Below are 18,343 nucleotides of genomic sequence, written 5' to 3' on the forward strand. Positions count from 1 at the left end.
TTCTTCCCTGTGAGAGTGACAGAGCACTGGAACAGGTTGCCCAGAGAGGTTGTGGAGTCTCCTTCTCTGGAGATCTTCAAAGCCTGCCTGGATGCAACCCTGTCTAACATGCTCTAGGTGACCCTGCTGAGCAGGGAGGTTGGACTAGATGATCTCCAGAGGCCCCTTCCAACCTCAACCATTCTGTGATTCTCTGAGGAGAATTTCTTCCCTCTTCCTCACACCAGTGGGTTAAGAGTACTTCCTAGAAATCTGGTTCCTTTAAGATATTTCAGGCTAGATGTTAAAATGGCTAGCTGCCTTTGCTGAATCTTGTCCTTGGTGTGTCAGAACATAAGTGGTCATTTGGGACAAATGGCATGTTGACCTCAACACACTGGAGAAATGTTTTTCCAGCTGAAAGCAACTGTTATCCACTTGAAACTGGGAGACCTTTGACTATTCAGTGAATCTTATGTGATGGTAGGAGCTGCTGAGTTTCTGCTGGGAAGGCAGGACCCCTTTTCTCAAATGAACTTTGAAATTCTGTTTTCTCAAAAGAAAAATCTGTTGGGGAAGAAGGCAGTAGTTTCTGGCGTTTGAAGAGTCAACTTCTCCCTCCCCCCCCTTTTTTTTTAATCCCTGATCCTGTTGTTGAAGCAGTTGATCGAGGCTGGATAATATTCTCAAGTGTCTTATATCTCCTGTGTGTTTCTTGGTACACATTATACATTTTAAAAATATGGCTTGTGCAGTTCTTTGGCTGAGCAGCCATCAACTTATTTGAGCAATGAAATCTCCAAGCAAGAAAAGCAGATGGACAAATACCTTCATTGTAAAGTATTTCTCCTCATGCAATTTAACTTTTATGACTACCATCAGAGAAGGTCCTTTGCTAATACATCTCTTTCTGAGTAATAAAGAGAAGCAATACAGACAAAGCCAGACTCTTTGATTAAGTATATCAACTGCTAATTAGAGATGAACTGCCTCTTTGTGAAAGGGAAGGATTAGGGAGTCATTTGTCATTTGGGATAATTGTACCTGAGAAAGCTGCTGCTGGCATTGTATGAATAACATAAAATAACCGTCAGGAGTCTTCTAACATTTGGAAGACGCTGGAAGAGAAATCTCACATATTGATAGATAAGCTTTGAATGATTTCTAACCCTGATTTTTGGTTATATTGAGAAGGAGCACTTATGTATTACTCCGTTTAACATGGGGAAAACAAGCGAAAAAACAAAAAGAAAAATCTTATTTTCTCTTATTCCTAGAGGTGCTTTGACTGCTGCCTGCATGGCTGCGTTGCCCCCCACCGCTGTCCGCACCTATGTTTGAAATGTAACAGTGGAAAACCCCAATTTTCTTGTAAGAAGATACTTTGACTTCTTTGGTGTCTTTAGTCCTATGCTTGGTGTCTGATTAACAGAAAGCAATTCTCATCCTGAAGTTCTGGAGGTCTTTTTCTCGTCCTCCCTCTCCCAACTGCACTCCCAATGGTTTATTATGCTTCCTTTGCTAAGTTCACTGTTCACTGTGTTAGACTGAGTGGTGACTTCTTCAGAAAAGTGTGATACAATTTTTCATCTTCTGAAGGAGGATTTTGTGTAATTGGCATCTCTCTAAATGCCAGCAGTAACACTAGTTTCAAAATCCTATTGGTGTGTGATTTTCCCCCAAAACAGATGATCTGTTCAAAGGCCTCCTCTTTGGGTGTTTTGTGCGAGACCAGAACAGAAGTTTGGATCAAGTGTACAAGGTAGTGCAGATACGCTGATAACTGCAGGTGGAGAATGACCCAAATATGAGGCTATGCAAGTGAGATGTCATAGGCTGCATGCTGAATGGAGAAACAGCATTTCACTTGCTGCCTCTGGACCAGCGTTTGCCATGCAATACTGCCCACTCCAGATGCATTCTCTTGTTTCTTTAGCACTAAAACACTGCATTAGAATGTAATGTGATCGGTAAGAAGTACTCTGCGTAGAACTACGTTTCACTGAAATGCGCTTGCAAAATTCCAGAAACGATCAGCTAGCCATTGCTGGATTGCTTTTACTGTCTAGGAAGTCTAAAGGTTACTCTGTAAGTAAGAAGCCAATGAATAGGCCATTAAGCCACCCTTTTTGATGTAGATTCCTTAACTTGCTTGTCCTAAGCTGCTTGCACATTCTTTTTGCCAAGGGTGATTTTTCTCTCCATTTTTATTAAATTGTCACTTCTGTATGTGTCAGAATCAGAACGATGGAAAGACCTTCTATTTATTTGCTAGTAGTGAATCATGATTGTATGTGTAAAGTAAAACATAGGTGTTTTTCCTCCTCTATTTCTATTGCATTTCATAAAAATTTCTTGAGTATTTTTTCGTTCATTTGTAGGTCTTGTTTATCATGAGCCTTTTTTCCCTTGCTCCATAAACCATGTTTATAGTTTTATTTGTTCTGTATGAAAAGGTTACATTACTTTTGCCATGTAGCAACTGTTATCCTTCTAAATGGGCAGTAATATGTGTAGCAAAAAATGAAATAACCTCTTACGGAAATAGCTGTCTTAAAAAAAAAATCATTGGATAAAAGCCATGTTTTCTAATGCTATAAGGAATGTCGTTATCTAGCTCTGTTTTCAGCAAGTTTATGGGAGTATTGAATGAAATTGTCTTTTCAGTCTTGGTGCATGTTTCAGATTGACTGCTTTCTTGGCTTTTTAAACACATCTAGTTACTGTGTTTGCTGAGAGATGCTAACTAACTCTGCATGTCTGTGGAAAAAGCAATGCTCTCTTCTTCAGCAGTGTTGAATCTCTGAATTGCTTTTATGCTGGCATGGAACCGCACCCTAAGTCTGCACTGACAAGGTGTACAGGTAAACTTTGTTATCTTGCATTCACCATGGGCTGAGTACATAGACAGGAAAAGTTCCCAAGAGTCAGTGGTAACTTGCTAAGCTGCTGTAGTCTGACTGCATCTTAAAATGCTCTTGGCAAAGCTCCTTATTTTACTGCAGCATAAAGTTGAGACACTCCCTAGCTTTGCCAACCTCAATTTACAGTTGTTTATAACTTTTCCCATGATGTTTACCCTTTGGACAGATGATGGTGTTAGCTCAGAATTGAATTTTCTGTGGCTCCATAATATTTGGAACATAATAATTAACACTTGAACTTCAAAGGATGGTACAGCTATTAACCTCAGAGGGGGCTTGTGGGATATAAAGTGTTTATTCCTGTTTTTGTAGAAGAAGAAACTACAGTACAGAGCAACTAATATGTACAGGGTCTCATAGTGAGTTGGAAACACATGGGATTGGAACTCGAGAATTGGGATTGTAGTAAAACCATTCTCTTTCTGTTCAGTATTCAAAAATGTGTTCATTATGTGTCTTGATGGATTTTAATGGATTTTTGTTTGACTGTATATCTGAAGGTGTACCAGCAAAACTCTCTTTAGCAGAAACTAGGTGGAAAAATGGCTGAGCGGCTTCTGAGGGCAGTGATTTCATACCCTGAGCCAATAGAATTGTATTTCTCCAGCACAGAATAGATGATTTACAACTTTTGAGTCCATGCTTTCCAAGGAAATACCAGTGTACCCTTTTTCTGGCAGTGGGGATTCTTGACAGACTACTTCTTGGCCCATTCTTTTTCCTGTGGGTTGTTAGGAGCTGTTACTGAGACTTCTGTGCAAAGGCATGTTAACTTTTTTGCAAATGAAAAATAGTTGCTGGGACTAAGATATTTGTGAACATTCAGGTATGCCACACATATAGTATAGATAGTCAGACCTCAGGATAGCAGGTAAGATTTAATTATTCAGGTTCCCTGAGGTCTTCGGACAAAGTCTCTGTAAAAATGCAAATTGTTTGCTTGGTAGAGCAATGGCCAGTTGTGCTGATCTTTGATTCTGGTCGCTACAATGCGGTTATGGCTGATATAATACTGCTAGTTTGAATAAGTCTATGTGAGAATTATCTAGACCTCTGTCAGTAGTAACTTAATGAAGTTTTATGCCTGCAAGTGTAAGATTGGATATGTGCAAACTTAAGTTGCTTTACAGAACCTCAGTCCTGTCATAATATTAAGACCACTAGAGTAGGGTAACTGTCATTTGTATTGCAACAGCTTCCTCTGGAAGATAAACTTTACTTTCAGCTTAGTCAGCTGTTTTGTGTTAATGATATTATCAGCTATAAAGTTTAATTAATATTCTGTTTGAGGATTGTTTTCCCCCTGCTGCCAGTGGCCGTGTGAACATGTGTCATAGCTTTTCTGAAACTTTACCCCCCCCGCCCCCGATTCAGGGAAAGTAACTGTTAGAAGTCTGCTACAGACATAATGGAAGAAGCAGTGGACAGTAGCTTTTCACTGTAGCATGCGGACAGATATGATGTAATTTGAGTTACGTGCGTGTTCTGGTATTTCCTTTCTTTTCATAAGTGTTAGTTTTCCTTGTGCCTACTTACCTTTCAATTAAATCAAGCTCTATCTGAATGAGGGCACACAAAACATTCTCTGAAATAAACCTTTCTTATTTCTGTTTTGTTGGTTGCCTATTCCCACCGTCTGCAACTCTGTTTCAGTTGGTAAACTTGATGTGTATTACAGGCTCTTCCCAGACCACAGCATCAAGTCGGAGAGTACGTTCCTTGCTTTTCCCAAACCAGACCCATCGCCACTGCAGCGTGAAGCTATGCTCTCTTCCTTTCAGACTGGAAGATAAATCAAGAACTGAACTGGGATACTTAGTATTGTTAGTGTTGCAAGTGGTTCTGCTAAGGTGCCAAAATCGAGGAGAACACATAAAAAGAATTTCCATTTATCTTCAGATATCACCACAGTTTGTTTCAGCTCCTTAAGTATTTGTGTTTTCTATGGAAGCTGAATTACAGGCATGGGGTTTTACTGAATGATCTTTGTACCAGATTTGAACCTCTTGTAGTGAGTATCGTTACATCATTCTTCCTGTGAAGCATGGCTAATGCTAAATGCTTGCGTGAGGTGTTGTAATTGTTTTGAATATTGGCAAGATTATTAAGCAACGTGGCAACATTTCCCATGTTGCATATACTCCATCCAGAATAATGAAGTTCTCTTTCCCCCACTTTCTCCCCTGCCTTCTCTCTCCTTTTTGCCATACTCTGAAACTTAGCCAGATAACTCACTAAATTACTGCAACTAACAAAATCTGTCGCTTTTCTGATAAATCTGTTTAGTCTATTAAGAATGCTGAGATAGCTATACTCAAGCAGCTTGTAAATGTTGCCTATAGTCAAAGTATTCTTAATGCATTGTTTTCGAAAAGTGCTTACTGTTTTGTTCCTTGGAGAAGCACTGAAAGCTCAACCATTTCTACAGTTCATCAGATTTTTCCCCACAAAAATAGTGATTCCAAACAGTTGCCTGTAAGTAGACTGAGTATATACATGCAGATGCATGCACATGCGCATACACAAAATTGGGGGAAGAGAATCCCACAATAGAGCATTGTTCTAGCCTGATTAGCAGACAGGCAAATGGGAAAGGAATAGCATGGCATTTTCTGGCATGGATTAGCAAAGGCAACCGCTCCAGTCTACATTTGTTTAGGTTGGGTGAATAAATTGGAGCATTTGTTACTGTATTATAGATGTCTTGTCACTTGTCAAATGTGAAGTGGGCCAAGGGAAGACAAAAAAGGCTCTTGTCAAGCTGGTGAGATGGCTTGCTTTGTTGCTGTCAGCTCTGATTGGAGTTAATTTTGCAAATAGAATACAGCTGCTGTTTTCAGCACTGAAGCATGAATTTTTAATAATGAGAGTACAAAACAACAAAATCACAGCAAACACTGTACCTAACGTGGGTATTAAAAGAAATGGATTACTAGGTATGGGAGGAAAGTATCACACGTACAAACAAAAAAAAGTCTCTTAAACTGTTTCTATAGGATTTCTTGATTGCAAAGAGAGAATATAGTCTTCAGAGAGTAAGAATTAACTTTCTTGAACTGTATTATGTTGTTTTCTGTTCTCTTTGTTTTTTAGATTCAGATATTGCTAGCATTGGTTCTGCATGTTAACCTGAACAGTTCATGGGCTTGTATGGCTATTAAACCTACTCAAACATTCTGTGGAAGGTCTGCAGTAAGCTTTGGGGGAGTTTAAAAAAAACAACAAAAAAACAAACTAGAGAAAAATAAACATTTCAGAGTTTAAACCAGTTGAGAAAATAAAACAACAGTTTTTGGCCCTTTAAAATACTTTCTAAATGGAGATTTTAGAAGGACCTAATTTCTAGTTGGCATAGAAGACTTTACATAAACTTCTGCAGGAGTGTTTGGTTGCTGCAGTTGTGATGCTGTAGCACTTAGAATAGTTTGCATTCCCTAAAAGGAAAAAAAAATTTAAAAAAGGCTCTTGTTCATTGAGATGTGTTATATGTGACCATGTTTTAATAGATAGTAATTCTACTGGGAACCTCCTGATCATGTGATTAAGAAAGTGACTGCTATGAGTGGGGTTTTTGAAGATTAGTTGAATTAAATAAAGGCTGTAGAACATTTTAGTACTAGGTAAATAGCAAGCTATATTAGACAGACTATATTTAATATTATACTAGACATGTCACAGCATAACTCTTCTGTAACATTCTACCAACATTATTAATCAAAATGCTTTCATGGTAGAGATAAAACTAAATGAGCCAGAGAAGCGTGTTTGTCCAGGTTCGCAGAGCGAAGCGATGACAGTGCTCAGATAGGTTCTCATTTTTTAGTGCTGTACTCAGTCTAGTGCCATCTTCAACTCTTTTTTCTTTTTCCTTGCAGAAATAATAAAGTAAAATGATAATATAGGCAAATATATGCATGTAACTGTGATTTTTGGCTGCATTGTGATACAAGCCAATATTTTTGCACCTGTCACAAAACTGGCCACAATAATGATCTTTTTACAAACCTTCAAATAGTGGGGCAGACTTAATGAGACATGTTGTGATAACTTTTTTCTGTTCACATGTCTTTTAATGTCTAAAGATTTAGATATATGGGCTGTCAAGAAACTGGTTGTTGTTAGAAGTAGATGGATCTCTGAAGTAGAAATTGCCCAGCAGCCACAACTTTAAGTCAACCAAGTAGTTTGTTCCCCTTATTATTTCTTTTCCACATGGGTTTCAGTTAAAGGTATGATAGAAATTGTAGTCATTTTCCAAGAAGCATTCTGTTCAACTACCGATAAACTGTCAAAATTTTCAACTGGAATGAAATATTTTTGGTTTTTTTTCCCCCAATATTTTCTATTTCTACAATAGGATGTGCCTGCAGAGCAAGCCTCAGCTGCTGAATAGGGCAGAAGCAGGGTTATGTTTTCCTCTGCAAGAAGGTTGTAGGTATTGCGGAATTGCTTCTCAAGGGATAATGACTCCCGTGTTACTACTCTCTCTGGTTAAAATACCATTTTGTGCACAAGTGCATGTGTGTGCTGAATAGGGCAGAAGCAGGGTTATGTTTTCCTCTGCAAGAAGGTTGTAGGTATTGCGGAATTGCTTCTCAAGGGATAATGACTCCCGTGTTACTACTCTCTCTGGTTAAAATATCATTTTGTGCACAAGTGCATGTGTGTTCATATGCACAGAGGTACAGATGACAAAGCTAGATGAGATAAAATTGAGTCTGATTATTGCTGCTCTGAGAAATTGAAGGCTACATTGGTGGTATTTGTGGATTTTTAGGGGGATATTAACAGTGTCTTTCAGCCTGTTGTCCAGCCAGCGTCTATAGATGTAATTTAGGCCTTAGGCTTTCACCTCTCAGTTCCTCCTTCTACTGCATTCAAGCCCGACCTTGTTCACAGTGAGCCAATCCATTGTGTGAAGAGGCAAAACATATGCATTTGATTCTTATCTGTCTGTTCCCGTGCAATGATACTTATAATGCTGTTGTCTTTGAAACACATATAATATTGGTAATTGCTGCATTATCAGTTTTCAAGTGTGTATTTGGCGCTCCTCTGCTTCAAGTTACATTTACTTCAATGTTAAGATTGTGATTGCAGATGTGTTAATATACTGGAAATCAGAACATTTAGCTGAATATGAAACGGAGCACTGTGGGTAACTGTACAGCTGCAGGGCTACTCACTTTTTGAGACAATTGAACAAAAAAAATCTCTCTACTCTTTTGACAGAACATTTTGGTGACCAAACACATCTTCCTTTCCATATTGATTTTTGAGGCCTGAATCTTTGCATAACTTGGACTAAACATAACATTTTACTTTGAGTCCCAGAAACGAGTGATTCTGTACAGAAGTGTAGAAGCAAAACATTTAATTTAATTGCATTAGGCATTTCTTCCTGCTGTAGCTATGCTGTTGTAGCTTGCTCTGACTTCTGCAGTTACAGATCAGGGTCCCAGTCTGCACATGTTATCTCTAACGTTGGCTTTTTTCTTCTGACTGTTAAGGTAAAATTTTAATTTTCATTAGAATATAAAATGCTTTCTGTGTGCTTTTGATTTCTTGATGTATTAAAAAATAAAACCTTTTGGAAATTTCTACCGTAAAGAAACGATGTGATGGTGGAGTACCTGTACTATTTCAGGTAATATGTAGGATTTGGGTAACTTGGGTTCCTTTTCATTTCTGCTGTTGTCAAGTTAACATGGTCTGAACAAACCACTTGCATGTGCAAGTGGTTTTCTTCCTTTGCTTTGTCATGTCTGCTGGTACTGTGAGTAATTTGGAGATGGTGCTGTCAGGAAAAAAAAAAAGTTTGTTTAGCATTGTGGGACCTGAAACCAACCAAGTACTTCTAACACAACTGCAATACAAAAAAGTTAATGAAACAAATCAGATCTAAAAACCTTTCTATTTGAACAGGCTCCACAAAGTCCTTTCTTTAACACAGCATTGTATGTCAATTTTGAATGTGACGCTTTTGCTATGTTGAAGATCATTTCTTTCTGTTTATGTTAATTTTCTACATACTGTTGGAAAGGAACATAGCTGTTCGTTTCGCCTGTTTTCTAACCCAACTTTGGAGATGTCGGCATAGCCCAGACGTACTGTTTATGGGGAAATTTTTGATGTAGAGAGGAAACAGAATCACAAGGTAGGGACTTCTTTTGTTCCCAGATAGCTTTTTAAAATACTTTATTAGGTTCAGCCTTTTGCCTGTTTAAAAATACTTGTCTTGCATTTGATGTACTCCAAAATAGCTGATAGTGTTACCTTTCTTTTATGCCGCTTGCCATTAGGTGTAGTTAATCCTTTAAAGATGATATCTCTGGCTATGCATTTAGCTAAGAAGCACAGTAAAAAAAGGAGGTATAAACTTTATATTTGATTTTTATCCATTGGTCTTTTTTAACAAAACAGTTGATTGATTCATTTTCCCTGTTCAAAAGGAATCATGTTCTAAACATGATGTAAAATATCAAATAACATCCAGGCATTCTGTTGTTTTTATTTAGTTGAAAGTGTTTCTTTCCAGGAGATTCATAAAGCTTTTAAAAATGAATACTTTTGCTGGAAGTGCCTTCTAATGACTGCTGACCAGTTACTCCCTTAACAGAAAGGAAACTGAAAAAACGAAACACTCCTGTGTTTCCCTAAGGGACGGTGGGAAAAGGAAGCTTAGAGGTTGCCTGGTCACCTGGGACTGTTCCCTCTCAACTTGAGCAACAAGTTACTGGTTTTGGTATGCCTAAAGAAGTGATAAGAATTTTCAAGCATAAGAAACTCTTCCTGGAAAAAACATTTTTATTTTGCAGTCTTTGAAGTTAGAAAATCTGTTTTAAGGGAATTTGATGCACTCTTGCATAGGCACAGCAGGACATGTGGGCTCTCCCTCCCCCATTACCCCCCCCCCCCCCCCCCCCCCCGGCGTGGTTTCTGTGCTCTCAGTTGTTGTTGCTTTCCTTCTGCCTGAGCCTTTCCTCAAAGTTTGCTGGTGCGACTGATGCTCTGGAAATCAAATGTCGTCAGCTAGTGTTGACTGTGGAAGCAGCGTTCTCGCTGGAGGCTCTACCCCTGCCAGCACACATGTTTATGGAGCTCTGCAGTGAACTGGTCTGGCTTCAAACTAAAACTAGTGCTGATGGTTTTATTTCTGCTGAGTTGGTTTTTGTTCAGATCGGCTCTTTGGTGTGATTTGCAACACTTAGCCATGCTACCTGTTGTGCTTGCACTTGAGAAGGGTGATGCAGAAGTGAGTGTAAGCAGCCAGTGGCAAGGAAAAGGGCAGCATCACTTCATTCAGGAGCTGTGGTGACTTGAGATAGCTCAAAGTATCCATCAAACTGTGTCCTCTGTGTTGTGTAGAAATCTTGCTTGGGTGATGTAAGATGCTGCTTTTCCAGGTCCTTCCCTTCTTTTTAGCCTGTATTTCTAACCTGGGCACTATTTCTTCTCAGAGCTTTGGAAATAGTATTGGGAGACTAAGCTCTAATATCCAAACCCAAAAGCAAACAGCAGTACCATCTACCCCTCAGAGTGAATGTGAATTGGGCTTTGATGCACAATATGTTAAACTTCAGAGTCTCCAGAACTCCTTATATGTGCCTAGGTAAAACTTTTCATAGAAGGATGTTCTCATGAGGATTTCAACTTCTGTTTTTCTCAGTGGACTCAAAAGATGTTCCCGTGTTGGCCGTTTTCGTTCAGTCTGGGTTATTAGTGGGAACTGAAAGCTGCCACCTCCTGCTGCTGCTTGGTTGCCTGGATGAAATGAAGCAAGTGATATTGTTCTCGGTCTCAGTTTTGGACCATTACTAAACCATAAAAATTAGCTTGTCAATGTTCAAACTCCACAGCACTGATTTAATGATGGATTAAATACATGATTTAATGATGGATTAAGACAGATATCCTTTCCCTTAGTTCTGTTTTTGAATGGCGGTATGCATGGGTGAGTGCGGGGGGAAATGTGTTAAGCAACTGGATTATTTTTGTCTTCTAACTGATAAAAGAAGTTGCCAGTAAGACAACACTGAAGACTCCATTAGTCCTTAAAATGTGCTCTGGGCTTGTTTGTTTGTTTTTCTTTTCTCTCCTCTCTCTCCCTCTCCTCTCTCTCCTCTCTCTCCTCTCTCTCCTCTCTCTCCTCTCTCTCCTCTCTCTCCTCTCTCTCCTCTCTCTCCTCTCTCTCCTCTCTCTCCTCTCTCTCCTCTCTCTCCTCTCTCTCCTCTCTCTCCTCTCTCCTCTCTCTCCTCTCTCTCCTCTCTCTCCTCTCTCTCCTCTCTCTCCTCTCTCTCCTCTCTCTCCTCTCTCTCCTCTCTCTCCTCTCTCTCCTCTCTCTCCTCTCCTCTCTCTCTCTCCTCTCTCTCCTCTCTCTCCTCTCTCTCCTCAGGTACAAGTTGAAAGTTGGGGCTTACTGTCTGCAGACTGCACCTCTGCATTAGTCAAAGCCCATTTGAGCTGGTTGTTGGTGTGCTCCTGAGAACCCATCTGCATGTCAAATTTAACCTGAGTAAAGGAAGGTTGCTGATTTAAAGTGAATCGGTTGTCCCCAGTTAACTACCTAGGTGCATGCTATGTTCTGTAATAGGTAAGCAGTCTGGGATAAAGATGCTGTCATTGTGAAATAAGTGTGTCAATGCAGGTAGCTTGTTGAGAGGAACTGATTAGGAATGACTCCCTGCTATAAAGGACAAGTCTTTATTTCAAGGAAAGCTGGATGTCCATGTTTTGAGATAAATCTCCTATTAAACTGAGAGTGGTAATTCACAGCTCGCTGTGCTGTACTAAAGTGTTCACATCAATAGTAAAAAACTTTGTTACTGACATGGAATTAAAAAAAAAAAAAAGAGAGTGAGAGATACTACGTGTGTTTGTTTTGCTTGTTTTGTTTTGTTTTGTTTTTTTCCTCCCCCAGGTGCTGAAGAAGTCTTGCTACTTGCTAGAAGGACTGACTTGAGAAGGATCTCCCTGGATATGCCAGATTTCACTGACATTATTCTGCAGATAGACAATATCAGACATGCGATTGCCATAGACTATGATCCTGTGGAAGGCTACATCTACTGGACTGATGATGATGTCCGGGCAATTCGTCGGGCCTACCTTGATGGCTCTGGAGCACAGACTTTGGTAACCACAGAAATCAACCATCCAGATGGTATTGCTGTGGACTGGGTGGCACGGAATCTGTACTGGACTGACACACAGGAACAGACCGCATTGAAGTGACCCGCTTGAATGGAACATCAAGAAAGATCCTTATCTCAGAAAACCTAGATGAGCCTCGAGCAATAGTGCTCAATCCTGTAATGGGGTAAGTGGGGGTCTTTTTTTTTTTTCTATTTTTATTTTTAATGACAGAGCTGTGGCAGGTCTTAGGGTCCTGGTTTTGGTCTCCAGAAACTTATAAAAATCTGCAAGCTATTAGATGGTGTGTACATTAGTTGTCAAGTGTTCCTTTTATTCTGCCAGAACCGCTTTAGCACTATATATATAGATGGTGACTGCTAAGTGTAATGTTCATCGTCATCACTGTGCATTGCACAGTAAAGCACCTGGTTTGCTTTAATTTCAACATCTTTTTTTTTTTTTTTTTTTTTCCTGCATCTCTAATACTATCAACATAACTATCAAAGAACTGGGCTCCTGCACATTTTTACTAGTTTGATTTTGTTTAAACCTCAGATCTTAGATTGACATCACTGGTTATGGTTAGAATAGGTTGTTTGCTGCTTCAGGATCCAGCCTGGAGAACAGAAAGTGAGCAGGTTCTTTCAAAAGTGGAACAAGTCTTGATAGGCTTTTTTTTTTTTTTTTTTTTTCTTTTTTCTTTCAGCTATTTGCATTGACTTTTTCTCTCCTTTTCTTTGCAGCTACATGTATTGGACAGACTGGGGTGAAAGTCCAAAGATAGAATGTGCTTACCTGGATGGCTCAGAGAGGAGAGTTCTGGTGAATACGTCTCTGGGTTGGCCTAATGGCTTGGCATTGGATCTTGAGGAAGACAAACTTTACTGGGGAGATGCAAAAACAGATAAAATTGAGGTGAGTAATATAGCAATAGATGTGTACGTTCTTAGAAAAAAAGCACTGTTCCTTTGCTCAAGTTTAAGTCTTGGATCTATTTATCCATTTTTTGAGAAGCTTATTGTCCAATTAATCTGAATATTATAGTTAACAATAGAAGACATTTGAGAAGAAGGGAAGCACCTTAATTCTCCTGACTCAGAAAACTTTTGCGACAAATGTTACATTTGTTATGTCATTGGATAAGCACTGGAAAAGGTAATACTCCTGCACTAGTACTAAGTATAATTTAATTACTTGAAATCTCACGTTTTATCTGATGCTTTTGCAACAAATTGGGATATTCAGGTAGAACCTATTTAAATGGTGTTTTGACTAGGCTGTGGTGCTTGGCGCTAGTATCTGAAATTGCTGCATGCAAAAGGCATGAATCAAGGTTTGTGTACAGGAGAAAATGGATATAGAGGCCCTAAAGAGCTGTATTTCCCGACCTCAGTGGATTATATGGTATCCAGACACATGGAAGAGAAGTCATTTTTCATGTACTGTAGCACTGGAAAATCTATTCCGCCTGCTTTGAAAACAGTGTAGCATTCTACCTCTGAATATGTGGAGGAGGAATCCTCCTCACAGTGTTGTATAAACATTTATGAGAATATTTAATATTTCTTAATTGTTGATAGAATGTCTGATAGAAAATGGTGTGATTCCCTTGTGCCCCCCTTTCTTTGGGAAGAAATATTTTAAAAATGCGGTATGTTTATCCCATCTATCTACTGCTCAAAGTTTTTATCAATCTAATACAGACATGTTCCTGTACTAGGCAAAGCTGGACAAATTATTCATCCCTTTGTTATGATATGCTCCCAGGAGGGAGGTCAGGAATTGTCTCTGGAGATCATAATTTTTCTGAGATTCATTGCTTTAAGTTTTAGATATGATCAAAGCAGGCATCTGTACTGGTCTAGTAATGTACTTTGGCAATTGCACAGGGGAGGCCTGAGATGTACTGAGAGACATGTTCCTAAAGGAGATGCCTTTTTTGCTATTCTTTTCCATTAATATCCTGAGATTAAATCTTAATTTAAAAGAAGAATTGTGAAGTATGCTGCCACAGAAATAAATCAGGTTTTAGATACAGCTAAAGATGAAAGTAATTCCACTGAGGACAGAAGGCCATAGATTAAATAACTTAAAATTAGAATCAAGCTTTGAGGCAAGGTGTTTTGGGCTTTTGAACACGTTTTCATGAATTTCTGGAGTTTCACTGAGTTGTTAGCAGCACTTTTTGACTGAGAGGAAATTCAACAAATTGCTACAGCTTGAAAATACTGTGATGTAGAAGGGCATGGGGATTTTGCGTACTCTAGAAACACTAATCTACACTCACTTTATAAATTTTGGATGTGTTCACGGAGTTGCAGAAGACTTGTCCGTAGTAGTGGGCTTCCCTGCATGAGGGCATCTGAAGAGATGAGGCAGCTGAGATGGACAAGGATGAGGTGTCAGAACAGACAGGAGGGCATCCCAGTAAACACAGCACAGATGCAGCAATACCATGCTCCTGATGCACCTCGAGCAAACTTGAGCTCTTACCTAGGATAGAAATACTGTTTGGCAGCTGTTGTAGGAGCAACAAACAGTTTGGAAGAGAGCTGGCCGTAAGGTATTGAATGCGATGTTAGTGACAGAGGTGCCACTTTCAGGCCAACAGCTGCAGTTTTTCAGTTTTTTCATGGCTGGCAGTAAAGACATGGAGGGGGATGCAAGTCAGCTAAAAAGATGCTGGGGAGATGGCTGGGAAGAGAGACGTTCTTCTGAGGGGAAGCAGAAGGATATGAATACAGCCAGATCTCGCAGAGGAGTCTGAAAGATTTGCTTGAGATCCTGCTGAGTTTCCCCACCCCTTCTCTCCCAAATGCTTAGTTTTGAAATCAAGTAGTTAAGATCTGTGCCTCGTCACTGGGTACTTCTGTTCTTATTTCTGAGAAATGAGAAGAAGTGGGATTTTGAGCCTCACTCTAAGCTTGTTACAGTAGGTTATGATGTATTTTAGGGTGTGGATGGCAGCGTGAGACTTGAGCTGAAGTCAGACAAATTTGAAAATTCTCTGTTATCATTAGATTGTTAGACTTATGCAGACAAATGTTCACTTTAATGTCTTGTTAAGCTCTGGGCATCTAGTGGCAATAGTTTCCCTCAGCTAATTGAGCTGAGTTGTTAATACGAAGCAGTAGCCTATCTTCCGCAAAGATGTTGGAAAAACAGTTTGAAAACTAAAGGTGCTAAACAATTAACTCTGATTATTTTAATTTCAAAAGGGAATTCTCCGGGGAATTTGAAATAGCTTCCAAGTAATAGAGGGGAATAACCTAGCTAATTGAAATTCATTCATAAACAGGATTACAAAACCAGAATGTCAGTATGAAAGAAACAGTTTTCCCCTCTTTAAAACGTTAGTTAAAAGTTTTCTTCCTATGGTATAGACTAGTTTGCTGAAGTGGAGTTTTAACTAGGCTGCTAGCTAGGCTGCTATAGCAGTCTATTTCTGTACCAAAACCTTGGAAAGAAGTACAGAAACTTTGCCCATGACCATGCCCTGTGAAGGCCGTTGAGCTCTCATGTCACTGAGGGGAGCAGCATATGCAGCATTTTTGGCTAAATGAATTCTGAGGCTTTTGGAAACAGCTCTGGTCTCTGAAGTTTCCACGCTCAGGAAAATGGGAAGCAAGGAAGCAAGACTGTAGCTCCAGGAAAGTAACTTTAGAGGTTGGCCATGGCTCAGTACCGGGAATAGCTCTCCCTTCCTCACCTTTCAGCCTGCAGGGCAAAGAACATTCCAGCTTCCACCTTTTATAGCTGGGACCTTAGTTGTGCAACCCATTTCACCGATTTAAGCAGCATATTCAGCCTGTCTTACTTCACCGTAAGGCAGAGAAGCCAATGATACTGTTTGGTTTGGCTTCAAAATTTAGGAAAATCAGAGAAGCCAAAGTAAGGGATTTTTATTCCCTCAGTTTTTCTTTTATTTATTCTATTTACTTTTTTGTGGTTCTATTTTTAAAAATTGAGAGATGAAGGTGTTTTGCCTGGTCTTTGAAACAGAAGATATTTTTACATAGGATTATGACATTTGTAGATATCTTGATTGCTACATATTTGGCAACCTAGTTTTCATGGTTAGCAGCAAAAACTGAATCTCAGGCCTCCTAGCAATTGGTTCCACATGTTCTCAGATTAAACCAGGTGTAAATAGTCTTATTTTGAATTCCTTTTTTTATCCTGTTCTCTTTATGCTTGGAACTTACTTCTTAATTTTTAATTATGGGCAGATTCCTTTTGACATTTACAAATACTTAAACAGGCCCATTTAGGACATGGTGGAGAGAAAATGTCAGGAGTGTTTGTCTGGGGCTCTGAGGAGTCTTTTCTAGACTGACTTCATGCAGCTGAGAGAGTTAAAACTGCACTGGCATGTTATCAGCAGAAATGGATTTTAAATGCCTATTGCAGAACTTGCATCAGAAAGCAAAATTTCAATTTCCATTTTGGAACATGTGTCAGACGCATTTGCATTCTCCTGTCTACTTGGGAAAGAAGTGCATGACTTAACCCATCACTGACATAGCTCAGATATTGGCCAATTCCAAACTGGTCTCTAGTAGACCTTCTTTTTATTAATATTCCTCTACATGATCTGCACTCAGGAGATGTTTTGTAATAGAAGGATATTTATCTGAAAGGTTGTATTTTCACATTTATTTCTCATCTTGGTATATTTGTACCCTATCAGGCCTTAAAACATTTCTGCGTTTAAGAGGTTTCTTCAATATCCCAAACTTCCCTAGTAAACCATGCTTCGTGCTACTTTCATAAATGCTAGCCAGTGTGCATTTGAATCTCGCTGTGTAGTATACGAGGTGGGACATTTCCAGTAGTATTTTATACTTACCGTTGAAGGTATTCTTCAGTTGAACATGAGCTCATTCTCTCCTGCATGCATTCTGTTGCCAAGAACATGCCATTTAAGTGGCTAACAAACACAGCGGGTGTCCTGGTGATTTGCTTTGTATGTGCATGTATGTCTGTTGCATGTGCATTTTGCCAAAAATAAAAAAAACAGCTGGCTGTGAGTTGAGGATGCATGTTTAATACTTTCTACTATTGTTGATCTAGCTGAATATTAGATTTTTTTTCTTTTCCGAGTAAGCACTTAAAACTTCCTAAGGGCAAGTTATTGGCTAAATCTAGTTTATCTTAACGTCTGAAAACCAGCCTAAGTAGGATGGTATGCAGTGAGCTGTGTGGTAATGCCTTATGATGGGGGGGGGGGGAGAGAAAAGTTAGTTTTGATGGTTTTCTCTGTTGCTACACTGAGAGAAGAGTTCTTGGTTCATCTGAAATAACATTCAGATATGTGTTGAGCACTTCTGAAGAAGGAGAACTCCTACAAATGGAGAGCCCCTACATGGTTTAGGAGGGGTCACTCTGCAGCCCTACCCTACTGCAGAAGGCAAAGGAGGTAGCATGTGGCCGGTGGCATGTGGGGCCCACTGGGTGCTGCCATGTGTGTGCTGAAGATGGTAGGCAAAAGAGTTGCTAGATGGTAATGGACAGGGAACAGACTTGGCCAGTATAGCCGGTCTGCACTGGTGCTAAGGCACATGCTCTACTTGCACCCTCTTCTTTTCAGAACAAGAAGTTTCTGTCGGGTTTTTGCCGTGCTGTCACTTGATAAATAGTTTTCTCACCTGAAAGATGTAGTCCCAGATTCCTGAATCTTCCAGGGACCAAGGATCTGCAAAAGGAGAAAGGAGAAATTCCTGTCTCTGTCATATTCCTCTATCCATCTTCTTTTGCATGCAGCAAAATGTCCCAGTCTCGCTGTGTATAAATTGCAAAGTGGGATAAACTGAAATCATAATCTCTACTACCTTTAGAGCATAATTGCACTTAAAGCCTGTGGAGGAGGTGGAGAAATAGTATTAAGCTGAATGCCTGATAATGTGAAAAGTGTGCTATTAAAAGCATGTAGATTTTTTCTGAAGCCTTCTGAAGAACTGCTTGTACAAATTTCTTTCATCATAAAATATACATTAAAATGCTTTCTATTTAGAAAAAAACAAGAGAAACATATAGCTTATGCCTGTTTGTGCACATCTCTGCTTGGTATTCTGCTCTGGTTTTTGGTATTTTAGATCTGTGGGGAATCATCATATTCTCCCTAGGAAGTCCTCTCTACATACTAAGCTCTTAAACAGAGACTAAACTTTATGCAGCTTGGAAATTTGATAAGCCAAAGACATCTATCCTGTTTTTGCTAGACCTTGGGCTCGTAATGCATTGTGAAAGTCTGTCTATCTGTCTCTGTCTCTCTCTTAATTATTATTTTTAAGTAACATATCTTG

General features: G+C 39.4%; 1 protein-coding gene across 1 annotated transcript in view; it reads left to right on the forward strand.

Moving 5' to 3' along the window:
• LRP5 (LDL receptor related protein 5) overlaps positions 1–18,343 on the forward strand; it is a 175,748-nt gene that overhangs the window by 75,634 nt on the left and 81,771 nt on the right. Inside the window, 3 exon segments of the mRNA XM_062575962.1 lie at positions 11,824–12,110; positions 12,113–12,222; positions 12,782–12,953. Of these exon segments, the coding sequence (XP_062431946.1) occupies positions 11,824–12,110; positions 12,113–12,222; positions 12,782–12,953 (569 nt within the window).

The sequence above is a fragment of the Rhea pennata genome, chromosome 5 (assembly GCF_028389875.1).
Source record: "Rhea pennata isolate bPtePen1 chromosome 5, bPtePen1.pri, whole genome shotgun sequence".
Classification (NCBI taxonomy): domain Eukaryota; kingdom Metazoa; phylum Chordata; class Aves; order Rheiformes; family Rheidae; genus Rhea; species Rhea pennata.